At 42.9% G+C, this 22,860-nt stretch overlaps 1 protein-coding gene across 2 annotated transcripts in view; it reads left to right on the forward strand.

Annotated features, from left to right (window-relative positions):
• Positions 1 to 22,860, forward strand: part of PINX1 (PIN2 (TERF1) interacting telomerase inhibitor 1) — an 84,352-nt gene that overhangs the window by 26,426 nt on the left and 35,066 nt on the right. For both annotated transcript variants that reach the window (XM_063087307.1, XM_063087306.1), the window contains one exon: positions 5,256 to 5,332. In XM_063087307.1, coding sequence (XP_062943377.1) covers positions 5,256 to 5,332 — 77 coding nt within the window. The remainder of the gene's footprint in view (positions 1 to 5,255; positions 5,333 to 22,860) is intronic.

Below are 22,860 nucleotides of genomic sequence, written 5' to 3' on the forward strand. Positions count from 1 at the left end.
CAGTGCAGTCCTTAACCACAAGGTGGCGGTCTTGTACTAGTAAGAAGCAATTTAAGTTGACCTAATCAACTCCCCAGGTGTTTTCCCACAACACAGTGCCATGAATTAAGTGCACTTTCCAGCCACAGAAGCCTGTTTATTACACACCATACTTAAGGTATAAGTGTGATGACAGTTTTGTGATGTAGAGTCACCAGTTGATGTTCTTCTCTAGGAGACTGGATGTATGTTCCCACCACCCTATGCCAGAAAAGCATGTCTCTGCTGCAGTATTGTTGGCAGAACCCACCCACATAGCAGTGGGAGCTAGAATTCCCACTGCCCTAAACTGTTGGTGGTGTTTCTCATCTGGGGCCAGGACCCCAAAAGGTAGGACTGGGTTTGGTTTAAGTGAGAGGCCGTGAGAGTGGAGTTGATTTGGGTGCTGGATAACTTTGGGTTTGTGCAAAAAGGAGGAACTGGCGCTTCTCCCTCCCTATGCCTCCACGTGTGTTTTGTGTGGCTCTTCCGTGTCCTCCCCTTCTTTCCACCAGCAAGACCTTTCTCTGTTGTTAGCCTCTACGGCTCCAACCAAGTCCCTCTCCACCCCCAACCTGCGGCAGAACAGAAAGCAGCCCTTTTGAGCAGAGGGTATTGTCACTTCATACCTGGTCTTTTAACTATCTCTTCTTTTTCCAGTAGGCCCTATAGAGCATGTTGGAGATACCGCACAAGGTGGTGCTGTGGAGCAGGTTGATGAAATTAAAGGTGGCCTGCAACTTTGGGGTGCTATGCAGTCTTTTACACTTTCACTTTTGCATGTGGACCCCTGTGATTTTCCTTTGGTGTCTGACTACATGCATGATTTCATCTGAAGCATTTGCTGAAGCTGAGATAAACCTCTTTAATCTCCTTTAATCTGAGGGATGTCGGGCGTATCTCTTTCTATTTCTGGTTAAGCCACTCCCTTGCTGGTGACCCTGTCAAACTGCTGGGTGTGTTGTGCCCTCCCTCTCTCTATTTAAAATGACATTTGCGTATTTATTAGCTTTGCTTGGGGAGAAGGGGGCATTGGTGTGCAAGAAGATCTGTTGTCAAGTAGGTAGAGGAGCAGATGGAGTGACAAAGCAGAGGACATGCAGGCAGGGCAAGGACGGGGAGAGAAGGAAGTAAAGCTGCAGGTGTGGGGGGCGCAGTGCTCTTCCATCCGTCCTAGCGTCCACAGTGGGAGCTCATCGTAACACTCTTTCACTAAAAGACACACTTTCCTTTAGAACAGGTGGTGTCAGTGGGTGTGAACTACAAACTCTTAAGTTTCTTCTAGGGCAGCCTGTTTTAGGGCGCAGGAAACCTGGCTTCTGGCCATTTCTCTGTCAGACAAACCACCTAAACATTTCCCTTCTCTCAGACTCAGTTTCCTCTTTTGTAAAGTGAGGAAACATTTGTAAGTCACTGGTAAGTTCTAAAATAGGTTCTGTTCGTGGTTTATCAGAAATGACCCCATGTTATGGAACTGTTATTTTTTCAGCATCATGTATGATAGGGATTTTCACCCTGGGTATGCTCATAGTAAAGTAACTAATTCATTTAGTTTGATGAGGGATTCAAACTGTACCTCTCTCTGTGATCCAGGAGGCTGAAACGTAGCAAGATGGCATTTTACATGGCTTGGCAAAGAGTGGGGGGAGAAATTTTACTCCAGTGGGAGGGATCACAGTGACCAGTGGTATTGCAGAATCCGCTACTGCCTCATCGTCAGCTCTGTCATTGTAGTTCTGACACATCATTACTCCTTTTTCAGGCCCCAAATTTATCATTTTAATTTGAAATAATTTATTATGTAATTTAAAAACTTACCCTTATCCATATTTGTTTAAAAGCCTAACTCCAGCCTGGTTTCTTTAATTTGAGAAACAGTGAGGCCACATCCACAGAGGGGAAGACACTGATTTGCACTAAACTTTTAAGTGTGTCACTCTGCAGTGAGGAGTTGTCAAGAGAGCATTGCTGTGCCCCCTCAGTTGCACAGTGGGTGGATGAAAAGTTGCATAAACCGTAGTTGTGCAGCTTACTCGTGGTGACTTATATAGATTTTATTCCTGTTACGATTCATGGTATCATATGCACTGCTTGCACGAGGAAACTACGTGCACAGCCCGTGTTGCGGAGCTCTGCTTGCTGACTGTGAAGTGCAGACTTGTGGGACTCGGAGCACAGTCAGCCCCTCCCACCAGAGGACTGTGGCAGTGAGGAGGGTTAGGTTTCCTCATCTGATTCTCCTGACATTTAAATATAAAGTAGCGCTGTTGCAGGCCTGTGAAAACTCAGACTGTCTTGTGCTTGGTGATTGGGGTCACGTTTTATTTTACCCCCTCTCTGATTCTTTCAGTTTTCCAAGTTTTCTAATATTACCTTTCAGTGAAGTTTCCTTTATCTTCTGCCCTATGCTTGTCATCAGTCCCATGTGTTTGAATTGAAAAAAAACAATCAAAGTATAATATTGTTTTATTTATCCTGCTTGATTGAAGAATGCAAATGAATTTTCTAAGCAATCAAAGGTACCTATATAAACCTTAAGCACCTTTTGTTTTAACAAACATATTTCTAAAACCTGCATCTCTTGCCCCTTTGCTCAAGTAGATAAACTCTACTCTCTATAGATTTTTTTTTTTTTTTGATCATCAGTCACAATACAGTGCTGTAATACAGTTTTCTCCTTAGAGCTTGTTGGGTTATTGCTTTTGCCCTTAAACTAAGTGGCTCCAAATTACTGCAATTATTAAGCTCCTGTGTCTGTTTTTTACAGTCTTGGTTGCTTCCCACATGGACGTCTTGGTATTGTAAATGTGTCTGACTGTAGCGGTAAGCACATTTACAATACCTCCTTTCTGATTTGCTACTCTGATAGACTGGAAGACCTGATGCTATGATTGTTAGACAAACAGCTGAACTGATTCTAAGAAAAGAGCTCTTATGTGAAAGTATCTGCTCTTTCTTGCGTAGACTCTGTTGCATCAGTTTGGCTACCAGAGCCTTTCTTCCTGTTCCTCGAAATATTATGGCCAGTTGAAAACTGAAAGGTAGATGAACTTAATCCAGATAGATGACACGTTTTCTAGTCTATTCCATTGTTTTATTGTCACTTTCTCTAAGATCTAGATTTATCAACAGTATTTGTAGTGTTTTGAACATAATTCAGAACTGAGCTTTCAAAATTCACTTTTAACATGTATATTATACTCAGAAGTGGCTATAATTTTATCGTGTTTACAAACTGTTAAGCAGGACCATGAAAGACTATCTCAGCGTCGCTCCCATCTTCACGTTTTCATGCACCTTTCCGTTCCTTTCCTTTCCGTTGGTCTCTGACTCTTACTTCTTCTCTGTGTTCTTGTTTTCCAGATCAAATCCAGAGCAAGGCCTGTAACAATCCTGGTTTCTACATTTACTTAAGTGAACTTTGCTAAAGGATAAAAATTTCTGATACAAGAGCCCATCACCAAAACTTTAGACACAAACGCACCTTACTTGGTACAGCTTACTGTCTCCACCAGCGTGCCACTTCTGCCTATGACTTGTAGATTCTTTTTTATATTTCATGTTTTGATACCCTGTCTTAGAATTGTGATCTTGCATGTGCCTCTTCTTCCTTATTCCCTCAGCATTCCTTTTAGCTGAATGGATGTAAAGAGATCTTAATTTGCATTTCCTTTTAGGGTGCCTCTGCCATTCCAGAGGATAGCTTAGGGATAGATGGCCAGTGCTCATTTGAACTTAGTGCCATCCGTTTTCTGAGATAGAAACTGACACCTGATGTGCTTTGCAGTGGAAGACAGGTTGTGCTGAGGATGAGGTTGTGAATAGATTTCTACCCCTGCTCCGCCCAAGAGTTTGTCCACCCTCCCCAACACCAATTTTCTTCCCTACTTTGCTGGTTCATTTCCCGAGTTCCTATCTGTGCTGTGCTCCATTCTGTTCTCATGTAGGTTTGTGGTTTTTTTGGGGGGGGGGGGGCAGGATCTTCTTGTATGGGTTCTATTTAATCGTAAATTAGAACTAGAAGGGTTTAGTTTCTAGCTCAGGTAGGAAGGAGATAGTAACCTGTGGGGCCATGGAGGAACCGTCCCTTCTGACAGGAACAGGTCACACTGACTGGATTGTTTAATCTGATACTGCTGCCTGTGAAACTGGTTTTGGCACCTGGTTTTGCATTAAATTGAAGGGTGTTTGTTTTTTAATTTCATGGAGTCACTGAGCAATAGCATTTGAATGCCCCAGTGATAGCCAGTGAACTAGAACTTTCTGGGTCATGACATGGCTTTGCCAAGTCAGTTGGCTGCTGGAAACTGAGGAGACAAGTTAGTCCATGACAGCAGTCAGGATTCCAACTCCAAACACAGACTTTTGTGTCTGGCCCAGACCCTCCCTCCCCCAGAGCCTCAAGGCTTTACATGGACTAGTAATGTTTTAGAAATGCATTTAGCACGAAGTTGACAAATGGGGATAGATTTGGCCTACTACTCACAGAGTAGTGTTGGGTAGATATGGAAATTCCAAGGAACTGAATTTTAAATTAGTTGGTTTGTGGGTTTGAAATTAAGTTAAAGGGTTTAGTTTTTTAAATAAGAATCATAGATTCTTTTGAACTCTGTTTTTACCACAGCAATTTAATTTCCTGTTCTCATTACGTAGCAATAAACATGATATAGCTATAAAAGTAAAGAACATTTAAAAAGAATTTTTTGAAATATTTTTTATCTTGTTATTCTTTTTAAATTTTCATTCATTCAATTAATAATTATTGAGCCTCCTATATGTCATTCATATGGATATGTGGGGTTTGAAGCTATGTGTCTAGCAGTATTTTTTATTGTGCATTTCATAATCCTAAATAAGCAGCCCACGTCTCTGTGAATGAGATCTATTTTATAAATGGGGAACCCAGAGAGCCAGAAGTTGTACCTTGTAGGCATACCAGTAGTAGGGCTAGCTTTTGAGAATTTAGTTTTCCTTGCAGTCTGTGGACTCTAGCTTGTTTCTACAATTAAGAAAATAATGTTAAGGGTTCTGGTTCTAAAACATTTACTTGGTTTTTCAATCTAATTTTATTTGTTAATTAAAGAATTGTAATCTGTGAAGGGGGACAGAAAGTCAGTAATTACAGAATTGTTTCTTTTCCAAAATCCCTTTTCCTTTCAGGAGTTGTATAATTTATATTTGTGTTCCTTGTTTTAGAAAGAGTGGTCTTACTGAAAAGCACCGTGTTGTTTTTCTAGGGAAGGATCTGTCATCTCGGAGCAAAACAGATCTTGACTGCATTTTTGGGAAAAGACAGAGTAAGAAGACTCCTGAGGTATCAAGCCACAGACAGTTGATGTGTTCTGTTTCAGCACTGTATGACTTCCAGCTTTGCACAGCACCCTTTATACCTATCACTAGTAGTATATTTTAGGCAAAGGTATCCAAAAACAAAACAAAGAAAATATATCTAGAGGCTTCATGCAAAGGCTAAATGTGATCCTTTTTAATAATAGTAATAGTTGGTAGACAATAGTTTTATAGGGAGTCTAAAAAAGATTTGTGCTACCTGTGTTTTCTTGGTAAAAAAAGGACTAGATTAAACTTGGGAAAGAATACCCGTTGCTGATATATTCAAAGGGGAAAATGTGTCTTCCGTAACCGAGAGAGGGGGAGGTGACACATGGGGATTTTGTTTTGTTTTGCTCAGACTGCATCGCTGCATCTGGAGGGTGGGCTGGTGAGGAAGAGTGTCATATGCATACTCTAAGGTCAGTCCGCTCCATCTCATAAGCGTTGTGAGACAGCACTGGGTCAGTATCATCTGGGAGGGATTCAGATGGGCACCTCCTCCATTGTGCAGTGTTGCTCGTTTCAAAACTAGGAGACAAGAACAGGGTGAGTAGACCGCACACTGAATGGGATGAGCCTGTAACTCTTTTCATCCTCTTCATTAGGTTGTGCTGTACAGTATTACACAGTTTGTGTGCCATTCCCAAGTGTAAGAGACAGCCCTGGATGTAGTTTGGAAATCAAAATATTAGAATTTTTGAACTGTAGATGTCTGAAGGTAAGGGGATAAAATATTTAAATTTTGTATTGTCTAAGAAAAGCTGGAATATATGCCTGCTACAGCGATTATTTAGCAGATCTGGTATGTTGTACTTATGTTCCTTTATTGGTTCTTAGCCACGGACCTTGGTGACTGTAGAACAAAAAAGACTTGCTTCAGTTATTTCTGGCATTTTTCCAGACTGACAGATCTTTTTTCCAGGGTGGTAGATATTTGTTGCTTAATATTATTTGTAGAGATTTAAGAATTATCTATGATTAGAAATTTTGTTTGGCAATTTCCTTTGTAGGTTGGGTCTCAATTCCTAGGTCTTTTAGCCCTTTTCTGCCCCTGCAACTTTAGAAGGGTGAGGAAGGAGGAAGCGGGCCCCATAAAGGAGACCCGGCTTCCAGTGGCTTCCAGTGGCTTGCTGATGGGTGGGTGGTGCCTGTGCAGTCTGTGCTGAGTTACGTTAAAGGCAGCATGTCTTTAGGTAGGAGGTGTTCTGACATCAGACTGCTGAAAGAGCTGTCTTCTGTCACACCTCTGCTCCTCTGTGGTTATGGTCGCCCAGGATTAGGCTGCACTCCCTTGTTGATTGAGGACTTTGCACCTGGCTTATCTCCGCCCTCTCCTCCAACCCCTTTCCTCTGACTATGCTCCATGATTTCAGTGTCCTCAAGAAGAACCCAGCTTTCCATCCCCTTTCTCTCTTGTACACCACCCTGCCAGCCCCTCCTGTTGTTATGCTGTATCTTTGATCAGGCCCATCCCTGCTCCCTAGGTGACAACCTCCTCTCTCTCCTAGTTTTCTCTGTTTCATGCTCCACGGCACCAGATTTTCCAAACCTTGTTTTGGATTACTTGACCCTCCCTTCTCTCCCTGCTGCCACCCCACCACCCTCAACCCTGTTCTTCAGCACCCACTTTGAAATGTTGCAGGTGAACACAGCAGAGAAGAAAATATTTTGGGGGGGGGCTTTTGGTGGAACTTTAAAAGAATTTGTGTGGTAAGTGTAGAAAGCTTTTTGTTGTAGATTAGCGGTTTCTAATCCTCTTAGACTTTTATTTGAGGATTTACTGGTATTGGGTGCCATGAGTTTTTTCAACACTCTTCAGTGTTGCTTGACTTTCTGGCAGTGTAGCCACTGGTAATCACATTAAAGTGAGAAGTTTGCCTGTGTCTGAGGAAGAGTTTCAGCAACAGTTCCCTCATGCTAGCCCAGGGAAAATCTACTTTGGTCCAGTTGGTATAGAGATGATCAGCCTTGAAATAAAACGATGTTCTGTGCAAGATTTCCATCTAATGTTTTCTTCTGATGGTGCATGTGAGTCCTAACTGTTGGTGAGGCAGTTTTCTAGCAGGTGCGGCTCTTGGTCTGCAGCTGTGGTTCTCAACAGCAGTTGCCCCCAGGTTGCCTAAGGAGCTTTAAATAAATGCTAATGCCAGGCTCCCACCCCAGACCAATTAGATCCAAATCTTGGGTTAGAGTCCAGGCATCAGTATTAAAAAAAGAAGAAAAATGTTTTAATTTAAAAAAAGGGTCTCCCCAGTGATTATTCTAATGTGTGGTAAGGAGTAAGGGTAAAGAACACTGGTGGGATGGGCCGAGCCTGTGGCGCACTTGGTAGAGTGCTGCGCTCGGAGTGCGGCGACGCTCCCGCTGCGGGTTCGGATCCCATATAGGAATGGCCAGTGCGCTCACTGGCTGAGTGCCGGTCACGAAAAAGACAAAAAAAAAAAAAAAAAAAAAAAAAAAAAAAAGAATGGTGGGAGCCCTGATATGCAACTATATTGGGACAGTTTCTGGCTTTAGTGTCACAAATATTGCTGAGGACAGGGCTTCTCATATCTTAACGTGTACGTAAATCATGTGGGAGCTTGTTAAACTGCAGATTCCAGTTCTTGGGATGTTGGCTGGGGCCTGAGAATGTGCATGTCTGAGTTGCCAGGTGTGTACAGAGGCTGCTGGTCCATGCACACTCTGAGGAGCAGGGCCTGTGCAGTATTGTACATTAGACATATACCTACATGGGTATAGGAAGTAGAATCTATTTAAATTTAATTACACTTAAGGTACCAAATAAAAGATTTTTCTGTAAAGCAGAGTCACTTCTAAATTTATCTTTGGCAGACATGTGGATTTCCGTATATTTAATTTGCTCTCATTCAGGTACACTTATTCCTTCCTGGATGAACTGTTGCTAAGAAACCTTACCATGTTAGTTATAACAGCCCTTGTAGCCGAGGGCAAGGCCCTTGATCATATCTGAACACCCTCTTTTGGCTCCTGTTCTGTTGGAAGGAACATTGCTTTGCTTTTCCTCCCTTGACCCCATAGCAGCACTGGCAAAGGCCAAGGTGCTCCTGGAGGTCCGACACTGTAAGAGTTGCAGAAGTCACGGTAGTGTAGAAAGTTAACACAGGGCTCCCTCTCTGGGTGCTTTGGGGAAGGTGCTGACCCTGATCTGTCTTTGGTTTCAAGGGTTACAGAACCTGGGCAGTGACTTCATTGCTGGCCTGGGCACTATCGTCTGTCTCACGTTAAGGCAAGCCTGCTAATTTTAATTTCTGCAGCCCCTGACTGTTGTCATGGAAACTGCACTTTTATTGAATGTCTGTGTGCCAAGCTCTGTACTAGGCACAATACCATCTCATGTAATACTCATATCAGTCCTGTGAGGCAGGCGTTAGTGTCCCCTTCTCAGCAGTAAGGAAACTGGGGCCCAGAGAGAATTATTAGAAAGCTCCAGAGAAGCACAAGTGGGATTTAAATCCAGGTTTCTCCAGCTCCAGAATTAGTGTTCTTTCCCCATACCACATTACCACCACCGTTAATGAACTTTTTTGCATTTTTTTAAGAAAAGATTTATATTTAACTTAATATGCTTTCACAGTTTTCTTTGAGCTGTGTCAAAGATGCCTGTGGTAAATATTTTATCATAATTTTATGGGAAAGTGGCTATTGTTCTCATTTTGTGGAAAATAATGGTTTAAATTTCAGAACTCCAGTGCTTTGCCTTCAGTCGGAGGTGAGCTGTTGCAGGTTCAGAAGCATGTGACCAAGTGCCTGGGCCAGCCTTAGGAAGGGTGCTGTGTCCTTGTGGGAGCTGGAGGCTGGATGAAGAAGGAGTTAGATCAAGTTTCTGGAACACAGATGCTATGGTACTTGTGTATCTTCTGGCCTCTCGAATTTATATTTATATCCAAAAAACATCTGCAGCCCTTAATTAATGGTCATGAGGGTTTTTTTTTTAACTTTCTATTTTTATAATTATGGATTCACGGGAAGTTGCAAAGATAGTACAGAGGAGCTCCATGCACCCTTTGCCCTGTTTTCCTCAGTGGTTACATCTTACATAACTATAGTGCCAGGCGAAACCTGGAAATTGGTATCAGTACAGTCTGTGTGTGTAGTTCTGTGCCACTTTATCACATGGGTGGATTCTGTCACCACTGTCTCAGTTAAAACACTGAACTGTTCCATCACCACAAAGATCTCCCTCATGCCACCCCCAGTGATAGTCGCACATCCCTTCCACCACTGTCCCTATCCCCCAGCAGCCACTGCTACTAACAGAGTTGTCTGATTAGAAATAGAGTATCGCGGTTATGGACCGCTTGATCTCACAGTTTGTGCTGAGTCTGCTCAGATGGGCAGTGGGCAGTACATGGGTATTATGGGCTGACTGTAGTGCTCATGACCTACTTCCTGCACTTACTCATGCTAGATTCTATGTCTTTTATCATACAGGACTCTAGGCAGAAGTCAGGTTGGTTGATGTCTTTAAAGTCCAAGCCTGTCAACTAAGTCACTTCAGTAGTTTCAGAAGTATGTTACACTGTAAAGTGATAAGAAATACAGAGTGGTGTCATCATCACATGATAGTTTGTTGTCTGGAACATGTTGGTATTGGAGAGCTCCTTGGGCAGTACCTCAGGGAACACCCATAGTGAGGCTGGTGACCTCTTTTAAATTGCGTGCAAAGTTTGTGTGTGGGTACTCATTTACGTATGGATAGATAAAGTTCAGAACTTTCATCAGACTTTCAAAGGAGTCCTTAATCTACAAAGAAGCTTTAAAATCGATGAATGTGCATAAAAAAAAATCTTCCCCACCCAAAAAAAAGTCACTTAAAATGTAAATGTTTTGTGTAAGCATAGTAGGGGTGAGTTTTGTATTGTGTGGTGGAACAAACTATGCCAAGCCAAGAATCTGATCTCATAATTAATTTGAATGTAATATATATGTATATAAATAAAATTACATTAAGGGCCGAGCCCGTGGCGCACTTGGTAGAGTGCTGCACTGGCAGCGCGGCGACGCTCCCGCCGCGGGTTCGGATCCTATATAGGACTGACCGGTGCACTCACTGGCTGAGTGCTGGTCACGAGAAAAAAAAAAAAAAAAAAACAGAACAACAGCACTGCAAGCTAGCCACAAGATGCTCAGGACACTTTTGTGAGATCTCAGTCATGCCTCTATCCTCTCGCTGACCTTCAGTCATCTGATAAAGACATGACCCTGTATTTTACACATGGACTTCTGCATCTGCCACCAGACAGTGAACAACTTAGAATTTGTACTGTCCTCACTTCTGGGTCCTGGCACGTGGTTGATTCAGCACTTGGCCACATGGCAGGAATTTAGTGATCAAATCTCATTGTACTGCTTTTTTTAAAAAATGGGCTTGTTACTTGTCTTAAAAATCATGGCTCATATAACTTCAGGGTTGATATTTGAAATAGCTTTTGAAATGTTTTGGTCAATAAATATCTCTTTTCTGGGTGGGAAATACTCATTGATCTCCCTCCCATGTCAAGCATATTCTATGGATGTACAAAGTAGATTCTTGAGAAAGGATTATTGAATGAATGTTTGTTTATCCCATTTTATGTTTTTAAAAATCAATGTAATTTACCAGAAATTAGCTTTCAGACATTGCATTGTACTCCAGAATAGTTTTTTTGTAGCTTTGACTGTTTCTCATTCCTGTAAAAGTTAAAGCATTTGAATCGCTTCAGGGACTCTGCTCTGACTTTGTTGGTGCTTAGCATCCCTCAAGCAGCTGGGGCGGTCAAGAGGCACTGTTTCTGTAGCTGAATCTGGCTATTTAGAAGTATTTTCTTGAGCAGTGAAAGATCACTGCAAACAGGGATTACTTAGAAAGCTTTTAATAGACTGTTCTGTGTGGACGTGGCTGCTTGTATGTTTCTGATTTCCAGGTTCTTTCTTTTCCTAACATTTTTGTACTATGTTAACTGGAAGACAGTAACTCTGGATTGGAGTGCACTTAAATTGAAGATGTGTGCACTTTCTGCAGAGACAAAGAAATGATCGAATATATTGAGTTGAAATTACCAGGGCCCCTTGAGATCTGCTGCAGGTACCTGTGTTAGCCAGTGTCTACTGAGAGTCATGTACACGAGCATGTGTGCATGTGTCTTTTCTCTCTTGGTTTGCACGTTGCAGTTGGAGACACTGAAAAACAAATTCCGTTAGTTCCTATCTGGTTGAATTTCCTGATACTCTTATTTTTTTTTCCTCTCTCACTTTTTTCCTCCCCCACCTTCCCAGTTTCCTTCCTATATCCAGTTTGTTTCCTGATTGAGCCTTATCACTAAAGAAAATACTCCTAAACCATAGCAAGAATTAAGAATGTGTTACCAATATTCTCACTGCTTTTCTAAACAGTGTGCTTCTGGCATGGGCTCCTGGGAAAATAACTGTCAGCTTCTTCACCTCGTGTCCTGATTAAGTTAGGAGCCTTGTGAATGTTTCTCTTACTCTCTGCGGACACCAAGTTAATGACCATTGTCCTTGAGTTCTTCTAAAGGCTTTTGCTTTTGAAGCAAAACACGACTTTGCAGTTTGTGTTTCCTTCTCATCTCATCCGCGTTATTGTGGATCCCCCCTTTTTTTTTTCCCATTTCTTGCTGATTATCCAGTTTGAAACCTGTTTCTGAGCAGGGTCTTCTCTTTTGTTTGGCTGAATTAATGAGTTATTTTGAACCTTTCTTTCCTCTGGTTGGATTCAGCGCCTTAACTACCTCATAGGGAAGATCACTGAGAAAAGAAAAGTCCTTTTTAAAAAAAAAATTTTAATTTTTTATGTGAAATGTCTTTGAGTTAAAGGCTGTTTCTCCTTTTGTTCTGAATTTTCATGCCAGTGCCTATGTTGGTGAGTCAGGTTGAGTTTTGTAAGTGGTATACAGAGTGTGGATCTTCCTGCAGCCTCTGTCCCCTTCCCAGCCTCTCCTAGCTCCAGATCTGGCATCAGCACTCCACAGGCAGGCAGCTTTCCCAGCACAGTAGTTGCTAAAGTAATCTTCTAATGAAGAACCTTTTATTTAGAGATAGAGTTAAACTAAGCCCACAAACAAGCCAAATAATACACTTGAGTTCTAAAGTTTATTTTTTTCCAGCAGTGAATCACTTCAGTAATTCTTGGCGTCATTTTGAGAATTTTTATCAGAAACAAGATTCAAAATAATCTCTCTAAGCTGGGACTGTTAGCCAAAACTTTTTTACCTCTTCAATTTGAAATTTTATGAAGATATGTGAAGTCTCATTTGATCCTGGAAAGATCTAATTTGGTAGGAGTTAGACAAAAACTAAGTTAGAGGGTAGGATGGGTAGCCTGACCACAAGTTTAACTTAAGCCAAAACTTGTAGCGTGGCACGTGTCTTGAGTTCAGCTGAGGCTGCATTAGAAGTGCTGTGCCTCCATGCTGAAAGCAGCAGGCTTTTGCTGGTTTTCTGCACCGGTGACTGTTTGAACTGTTCTGTTGGGGTCTGGGTGTCATATTTTAAAGGGGTGCGTTCAGAGAATGGCATTTGGGGACAAAGGTATCTGGAAAGCATGCTAGACACAGGAGCAGATGAGAGAATTGGGTGTGTTTAGCAGACGAGCAGTTAGGAGGAAGGATGAATGAGTACTGATGGATGAAAGGTTTCTGCTCAGAAAAAGGAAGCAGTACGGGCTGGTGAGGCTGGCCAGCTGTGGGACGTCCCTCATGCTCAATTTCCTGTGTGAATCTTGTGCTAGCTGGGAGGCTGGGCGCAGTGCTGTGCCCCCCACCCCCAACTTTGCATGCTTCTAGACTGTGAAGGGAAGGACAGTACTTGGGTTCTTCTTTTTGACTCTCACCTGCGAGCACTTGGGCAATTTTGGCTTTATCTACGTATGTTCTCTCTCTAGGAGATGAATATGGAAGGCCTCTGGTGTGTTCAAAGAAGAAATCAAATAATTTTGAGATAAAATAGCAAGTCATTTGTCTAGCAGATTCAAGACTTCAAAGAGCTATTTAGAGATGTTGAGTGTCGAGGTGAAGTTAGCTATCTTGGATGTTCCTAATCTATCTGTAGACTCAGTTTTCTTATCTATGAAATGGGAATGTTGAATATATGTTCTTGTAGTAGATTCTATTTTCCAAAGATGGACTGAATGATACCCCCGTATTCCACCGGCCCCTCTGGATTGAGCCTTACCACTTCCTCACAGGAGGTGGGGCCCAGGCCCCCCACTCCCTTCTCGGTGGGCCTGGGACTTGCTTGTAGCAGTAGGGATGCTGTGTGACTGCTGAGGCCTTGTTGACTAGAACACTTGCTCTGGAAGTCTTCATGTAAGTAGTCCTGAACCACCAGGCTGCCCTGAGCCAGCAGGCTGTGAAAAAAACCCAATGCCAACACCAGCCCACGTGGAGAGGCCATGGTCAGTAAGTTATGCAGATGCCCTGAGGCTGTGTGGGGACAGAGGAGTGCCTGGCCAGCCCCCATTCAGCCAGCTCTGACCATCTTAAAGCAACCACAGGAGAGGAACCCTGAGCCAGAACTGCCCAGCCAAACCCTTCCTCAAATTGCTGACCCACAGAAATAGGGTGAGATAAAGCAGTCGTTGCTGCTGTTTTAAGCCATTGAGTTCAGGGTGGTTTGTTACACGGATAATAGAATGGCTGTCTAAGGGTTCATCATCTTCTGGTTCTGTGATTGTACATTGCTGGTGAACCTGGTAGAATCATCTTAACCAGTAGAGTGAGGAAGTTGTGTCATCTGATAAAGTAGCCTGTACCTCTGGTGTCCTCCAAAGGGAGACTCGTCAGTGGAGTACAGTGTTGTAAAGATGCACTTCAGCATCTGGTGTGCCTGCATTTGAGCCCATGTGTAGTTTGAAGACTGTGTGATGTGGGGCAAGTTATTTAGCCTCTCTGAGCCTTAGATTCTTCATTCATAAAGAGGGGATGATAAAGTATCAGTGAAGATGCATGACAAGCTGTGCGAAGCTGTTCACAAAGTGCCTGGCCCTTGACAAGTGCCCTGCATGTGTTAGATGCTACTGTGAAGATCATTGTCACCATTGTAATTATCATTAATATGCTCAGATTTTAATGTGATGAATAGTAACTTCCACTAAAACACAATTTAGAAATGAGAAAATTTTTATCCATTTACACATAATCATATGCTGAACAATATTTAATGTAAATGTGCAGACTAAACTCACTCATTGCTGGTAAGTCGTCCCCTTTCTTAAAGTTCTGTAGCAAAGTGGCTTCTGGTTGCCATTTTGCCATTACAGCAATTATAAAGGACTTCATAACATATGAACTTTGTTTTATTTAATGTTTAAGATAAGTAATGACTAAGGCAATACTATCCCTTCTGATATGATGTCCTCTACAGTTTTGGGTAGCAGTATTTGACGTTTGTTTAGAGTCTAAAAAACTCAGGCTGGCCGGTAAGCTCAGTTGATTAGATCACAGTGTTATAACACCAAGGTCAAGGGTTTGTATCCCCATACTGGCCAGCTAACAAAAACAAAACTCACTGCTTTTTTAAAAATGAAAAAAACTGAGATAGAAGCTATTTATCATCAGCAGCATTTACTGAGTGTCCATGGAGATGATAGCACTGAATTTAATAAGATTTTCTAAATGGATTGGATGCTATCCTTATTCCCTAAAGATCTACAGCATTTTAGTACCTTTAGCATTTATTTGTTTGTGTAAAGATAAAAAGATTCCAAGGACGGAAAGTCTCTTAGGATCACCTAGTTTATACCCCTGTACCAAGCAGGACTATTTCTGTCTTCATTCTGGAAATTAGCCTAATTCCATTAACACTAGGAAAGGAAAGCAGATTTTTAATGTGTGTTTCAGAGATTAGGTCAGATGTAAAGAATATTCTCATCTAAAGAGGAAGTGATAGTACAAATTATCCAGAGAACTCACCGAAAATTTCCCTTGGGAGACATTAACCAATGGAATCGAATGTCATCTAAGAATTTAGGGACATTCCATGCAGGAGGCACTGAGAAACCATTGTCCTTCCCTTTGTTTTCACTGAAATCCATCTGAGCAACATAATATTCTTGGAGGCATGGAAACTGAGACAGAATAGTAAATCATTTACCAAGGATATTAAGTTTGAACCAAGATGATTCTTTGTGCCTAGTACGGTGTTCACTTCTATTAATACTTTTGAAGCCAGATATAAAAGATATTCTCTTACAGGTTATATACATTTCTGTTTTTTTCTCTTCCACAAGAAGTATGATTTGTTGGTACTTATACAATAATGGAAAAGCAGAGAAAACCTCAAGGGTTATAAAAATGTAACCATTTATTGAGTTCCTAGTAGATGCCAGTTATTGCTCCAGTTGTGGAAGATACAAAAACAATACAGACTTTTTATCTTTACCTCTTCAACGAATTCATGGTGTAATAAAGTTAAAGTCGCTATTAGAGTCTAATAGTGTCTTTTCCATAGTGTGTTTTCCCCAGCACAGTTTAAGTGGTCTTTTGAAAATGTAATTGAGATCGTGTCTCTACCACGTCCCAAACCTTCCCAAGTTCCCTTTACACTCAGACAAAAAGCCAGATCCTTACAGTGGCCTGATATCTTGCGTGGTCCCCCCAGCACCACCCCCAGATGCACACACACAGCTCCCGCTCTGTGTCCCTGTTCACGCGCACTCTCTGCATCCTCACGCTGCTTCTTGCTGCTGATGCCCCTGCCTCAGTTAAGCACTTGGTGGTTCTCCCACGTGGAATGGCATGCCCCCTTCTCCTTCACATTTTTGATCAAATATCATCTCAGTCTGCCTTCCTCGATTACCTTGTGTATAACTGAGAAAGCAAACAACAAAAACCCCTGGCCCTCTTGTACCCCCTCCCTTTCCTAATTTGTCTTGATAGCAGTTACCACCATCTGACTCACTCGGTCGTTTGTTTGTGTCTTTCCTCAGTAGATTAGAACCCCATCAAGGGCAGGAATTTTTGTACTTCTGAGCATCTAGAACCATGCCTGGCATGGAGTAGGTTCTCAGTACAGTTTTTGTTGATTGAATTCAGTTGTTGAAGTGTGGTAACACAGACACGGGAGTCATTAATTCTTACTGGGAATGTAAGGATCAGCTACAGAGAAGAATTGATAGTTGAGTCAGGCATGAAGGGCAGGAGTTCTCTGAATGGTCAGGTGTAGAAAAGCAGGAGCAATGTGAACAACAACTTATCCCGGGTCTCAAACTCAAACCGATGCGGTCCAGGCGTGTAACTGTGAATGTGTACATAGCCTGACTTTAACACAGCGGGGAATGAAGGCAACCGTGATATCCTGTCTGAAGTTCCAAGATTCTTAGTTCTAACAGCAGTGACGGTGCTAAATACTCTTCAGGACAAGTGAAACTCATTTGTGATCTCATCTAACACAGACGGCTAGTTTGTAATCTTTGGCTTATTCGGAGGCAAGAAGCCAGATGGTTAAGTGTAGGATTGCACAGCAGAGACCAGCCATTTAGAGCATCTTAAGTGTGCGAGCGGTGGACTGAGATGTACTGCTTGTCTCCTGGATGTGTGCACGTTCACAGTCCTCCTCTGTGCTTCATTTCCTGTCAGAGGCCCAGGGCAGTAGGACGATTAGTGAACTTGTGGCATGGTGGGAGACTGGCTGGAGTGACTGGGTTTGTGATTCGTGCCTGAGGTTGACACTCACTGGCTCCGTCTGATTCGGGGTGCAGGTGAGCTCATTCGGTGAGGAAGAAGCATTGCAGAGTCACATTTCCTATTGAGCACAGCTTTTGATAAAAGGAAGCAGCGCTAGATATTGACTATTTGGTACCTGCTCTATCAGTGGTCTGTAAATCAAGAGAGGATAAATTATGGCTCTTCAGAAATGGGAAAGGCTGCCCTTGGCTCAAAGCATCTGTACCTTTCTTTCATTTGTTTTTTCTCCTCACTGGTGGAGGATCTTTCCTCCAGCCATTCGCTCCTTGGGGGTTTTGTTAAGGACTGAAGGGAGCCCTTTTGATTTATCTTCTCTCCTTTCCTTTGGTCACTCCACAGGGCTAAAAGAGCCGAGCTGGCTTTAATATGTTGCCATTAGAGACCAAACATTAGCTGAAATAAACAATCATATCTCACAATGAAAAATGTCCCCTGATTGGCTAATTAATCAGTCAAAGGGGAATGACATGGCTTGGCTTGAGGGACTACACTAGAGAGAAACAGGCTGGTGATAAATGGTTTTCCAACAAATTCATATATCAAGGAAACTTAGTCATTTTTTAACTACGGTATGTGTGACTGCAATTTTTTTCCAACTTTTTCTTTTCTGCTGCTCTGGCTGTTTAGGCAGCATTTTTGTGTTGTTGATAGAAAAATGTAGGATTTTAGATTTGAGAAAATAAATGCTTTCTACTTACTCATGCCTGTTAGGCTGATTGGTTTGACTGTCTAGCTTTATCAGTAGGCGAAAGTCATTTTTTCCAAAATAATTCATCAAACTATCTTTTCCTGGCATCCTGTAAAGTTACGATCTCCAGATTCTGGTCCACATTGCCTGAGTTTAAATCCTGGCTCTGTCAGTTGTGGGCATTGAGCTGTTGGGCAAGTTATTTAACCTCTCTATGCTTTGATTTCCTTGTCAGAGAATACCACCTAATAGGATTGTTGCAAGGATTAAATGAGACCCCCCCGTAGAGTGCTGGGGACAGTGGCTGGCACAAAGTGAGTGCTCATCAATGCTCATTGCTACTCTTTGGTCAAAGTAATGTATGCGCGTACAGGGGTCCTTCAAAAAGTTCGTGGAAAAATAGAATTAAAAGATAGTGTGAATCTTTCCATGAACTTTCTGGAGACTCCTCGTACATGTAAAAAAAAGTAAGCTGCAGCAAATAGCTCGTGAAGGAAAGCAGCACCCTGCACCTCCCTCCCCAGGACCTGCAGCCCGCTTCCCGCTGTGCCTTCAGTGCTTGTGCAGCGTGTGGGGTTACCTTCACCGTTTGGAACAGTATCTTACATTGACATTTTCTGATGTATTCATCTCTAACATCTGGACTTGTGTGTTGGTAGATTAGGAGTTAGGCTTTTTTACCACTCAACTACATATGTATTATAATTATTAATTAATTTGTTATTTACTGTGTATATTTTTATGACTGTGTAAATATTGTTCCCTATAAGCCCAATAGGTACTACAATGACATTTTCTTTTACAATTTTGGGTTGTTTTCTGGTGAGAAGGTTTCTGTGCATCCGTGTGATTCTTCCCTCCCCTCTAATATCATCTTCTTATAAAAGTCTCCGCAGTATCCGTCATGTCAGGTCATTTGCGAGCTGGATCTGTTTCCCAGGAGGCATCCCCTGGATCTGCTCCTCTCTGCTTGCTTTGGTCACATCCCTGTCTTCCTGGCCTCCCCCACCCCCTTGCCCCACTAGCTCCTGTGTGCTGGATCCCAGGTCTCCTCAGAAGTGGACAGGTCTGAAAGCCTCTATGCTAATGTCATGTCTGGGTATACATTTCTGGGCTGAAAATTATTTTCCCTCAGAGTTTCGAAGGTATTACTGTAGTGTCTTTTGATATCCACTTAGCAACTCTTTTTCTTATCTATCAGTTTCAAAATCTAATGAACTGCTTTATCTCAGAAATCTTTGGGGGTGGGCAGTGGTTGCTGTTTTCAGACTCTGGCCCTGGCATTGTTCCCACTTTAAAACAAACACTCTGTTTACTGCTCAGGTTTACTCCCTTACAAGGCGTACTTACACAGGACTGGTCTAGAAGTTACCTAATGTAAATTATCCGCAGTCTCATGCAGACTTCCTCCTCTACATGTGCACTGTTTCCTGCTCCAGCCTTTTGAATTTGAGTCTGAACAAGCCTGAGAAAGCCCCACTTGGACATGGAGTAGGGTGCTTGGCTGGCACCCTTGGTTCCCCAGTTCTGGTGTTGCTTCTTCCTGAGCTAAGCATGAGTCATATGCTGAGTGCCTGGCTTGTCTGAAGTGTATCATGGAAACACGCCATTCCTAACTTATCTTACAGACATGCAGAGTGGATTGCAGAAAGAGCTCTGAGCCTCCAGAAACAGGCCGTCCTTGTTGCGACCTGACATGGAAGCCTTGTGTGTGTGACTCCTGTAGCCAGCAAGCACACACTGCGGGAGGCCATGGCAGGTCACGTATCTCGCCCCAGCTCCCATTTTCCTCTCCACAGAAAGAATACAGGGTGTTCTGCCAAGAGAGACAGGCCCACCTGCAGGGGTGTCTTTCTTAGAAATTGCGGTTGCACCATTGGAAGATTAATGGAGACTCTCATTGTGGTGTTGAAGAGGAAAGAGGGGCATAGGAAGGGCCATCAGCCTCCTTGGTTCAGTCTTAGATCTGTCACCAACTGCCTCTGTGACCTGGAATGAAGTCTCAACCTCTCTGGTTCTGAATTTTAGATTGCAGCACCGGTGGGGCCACCTCCCATGAAAGCAGTGGTGAGTGGGGTAGGCCTGTGCCGGAGCTTGTATCTCTGGCTCTGCTATTTGCCAGGGCAGCATGGGGCCTTTCTTTTGTCTTTCAGTCCTTGTGCCCAGTCATACCATCCCTGGCGCCTGCTTGGTTGTGTGTTTCAGTGCCGCGCCGCTGGCACTTATCCTGCTTCTCCACTCCTACTGACAAAACTGCTCCTGATCTTTATTGCCCCAAATTATAATCCTAAATGGCCTCCCTAGCCCCAATTTTTCCTTTTTTCAGAGCATCCTATCATCATCTGTTTTCTCAAAATAATCTCTTTTTTGGTAGTACTGTCCTGTGTCAGTACTCCCCTGCGTATACCAAGTGCAAACTCCCTAGCCCAGTGTACCAGACCCTTGACCAGCTCGCACTAATCTATCTTCTGAACTAACCCCTTCTGATTCGTAATACACATTGCCCCTGGGCTCTGCTCAGTCAGCTCCACGTGCTTCACACCAGCACCTCCACTCTCGGGGCCCTGGCCTCATCCCTGCTGCAGGCCCCAGCAAGTGCTTCCTCTGCAGCCCAGCTCTGCTTCCCATTGCTGAGGAAGAAGAGAACGAATGCACTGTTGTTTGACCAAACAAGCACTGGTAATTAAAGTCCTGGCTCATTCATTTATGTGGCACATTTTTACTAGATACCTCTGTGCCGGGCTCTGTTCTGGCTCTAGTACTGCTGCAGTGAACAAAACAGATCAGACCCACTGTCCTCAGGGAGCTTACCCTGTGGTGGCGTCTTCGTGAAAGGGTCCCTCGTCTCAGTCCCTCCTCTCACCCTACTCCCACCTGTCTGAATTGCTGACCACTGGACGCTGCCTTAGCTCATTGCCTCTTTCATCTTTTTGATGGTCTGTGTCTCCCTGTTCTACTGCATGACAGCGGGCTACACATGTGTCCCTTCATGGGTCCTGGCTCAGTGTCTTCAGTAGCTGTTCATTGGGTAGCTAGGTGGCTGAGTGAGTTGGCATAATTAAGTTGATAGATAGATTGAACTTCTTCAGTGCCCAGAGGAATCAAGTATGTTGTTGTAATTGCAGGTTGATTTTTCTGCTTCTTAATTAATAACCATATAAAAGAATGATTCAGTTTCTAAACTCCATATATATTATCCACTGTACTGAGTTACTCAAAATTTACTTCCATAGTGAATCTCTTTTCAACAGAAAAAAAAGTACTTTTCAGTGCTAATAAAGAGCATACTCTCTCACGGATCAGTCTTCGTACCATCAACGTAGAACAGTCAGACCTTGTGTGCATCTGAGTAATGCACTATAAATCTGTGAGGCATTCTTGACAAAAAGCCAAACCTAAATCTAATCAAGTCTCTACAAGTAGTTTTCATTCACAGGACATACAGGGTATAGAGATGCAAGCTCAGTGACCTCACAAGGAAACGAACAAAAGTCCAAAATGTGGGACATAGTTTGAGACACCTGACCCAATTTCTAGAATAAATCAGTGGACTGTAGGAAGGAAGGGGCTGTAGCTAGAACAACCCTGAGGGTATGTGTGTGTGTAACCAGATGTAGCAAGTGGGCCTTGTGTGGGGCCTGATTTGAACCCTAGAGACATACACGAGGTAATTGAGTAAATCTGATGATAGATTAATGACCCCAAGACTCACTGTCAGTTTTGTTAGGTGTGCTGATGGCGCTGTGATTGTGTAAGGAGATTGCTATTCACTTTAGTAGTCTATCCTGAAAGATAAGGGATGAAATGACCCGAGTCTGGGATTTGCTTTAAAGTGTTTTGGCAAAGAACAAAGGAGCAATGTAACAGTGTGGCAGAACCCTGTGAACTGTTGGCAGGAATGTTGGGTCTCACTCATGTTTTGTGTATTTGAAAATTTTCACAATAAAACTTTTGAAAAAGAATCTACCAATGATGTGTTCTTTAACATTGATTTAGCTCTACCAGAGAATAGTTTAGTTATTTTGTGCGATAAGTTCAAAATGTCATGGTCATCCTTGAAGTGTGAAGTTGTTAGTGCCAATCTGTGTTTGTCCTCATGTGTCCCAGTTTACTTCTTCCTTAAATCCTCCCAGTAAGTCGTCTCGTCATTCGTATTAATATTAACTAACAGAAGTCAAAGGGGGAGGCAAAGAGGAGAACAAAGGTGGAAGACAGATATTGTCACAAGAACATGAATATTTTAGTTCTTTAATGGAACATACAGCTGGCCCTCCGTCTCTGTGGATAAGGAACGTTGGATAGGGAGGACCAACTGTAAGGAACTTAAGCATCTACGAGTTTCTGTAAGGAACTTAAGCATCTACGAGTTTCTGTATTCTTGGGGGTTCCTGGAACCACCCCCTGTGATACTGAGGGACAACTGTAATTCCCCTGTCGATATCCTTTGAGCAACCTATCTCCCGCTGCTAGAGGTCTGCCACATTGCTGCCCTGAAGTTCACCACCTGGATCGTGTGGGACAGAGGTGAGGTGTAGTGTCCAAAGCCCCAGAATTGGGAGCAAGTTCGGAAAGTCGTTGTTGTTTCATGGGATGAAGGGCTGGAATATCCAAATTTGACTGGCGTCCCTGCAGTGGAGGTTGTTTTCTTACATGTGCAGCGTTCATGGGGATGTCTGTAGTGTGCGGGTAACTCGCTGTGTGTGAGCCACAGAGGTTTGTGTGGCCAACCTCGTGAGTCTCACCCTGAAGTTGCTCTGTGCTCTGGGGGCAGCAGTTCCTCTGAGACCTGTGCTGCCAGCTTCATGACTCCTACACAGAGTTTCCTGATCAGTCACAATGTATTCCTCTGCTCTTTCACCTCCCAAATTGCCCTTTTTTATTCGTTCATTTCTTTGAAGTCTTTGGGTTCCTTTTTTTAATCCTTCTTCTTTGTACATTTTTCAGTAGGATACAGCTGAGGCACATAGTCTTTTTCTTCATTTCCCGTGGGAGGAATGGATCTATAAGTTTGCCACATATCAGTGGCTCTCATGTGTACGATGTTTTCTTTGCCACTTTCTGTGACCAGCAGAGTCTCTCATGGGGCTATGACGATATCCATGGTCAGTGGTAGAGGTG

This window comes from Cynocephalus volans, chromosome 2 (genome assembly GCF_027409185.1).
Source record: "Cynocephalus volans isolate mCynVol1 chromosome 2, mCynVol1.pri, whole genome shotgun sequence".
Lineage (NCBI taxonomy): Eukaryota > Metazoa > Chordata > Mammalia > Dermoptera > Cynocephalidae > Cynocephalus > Cynocephalus volans.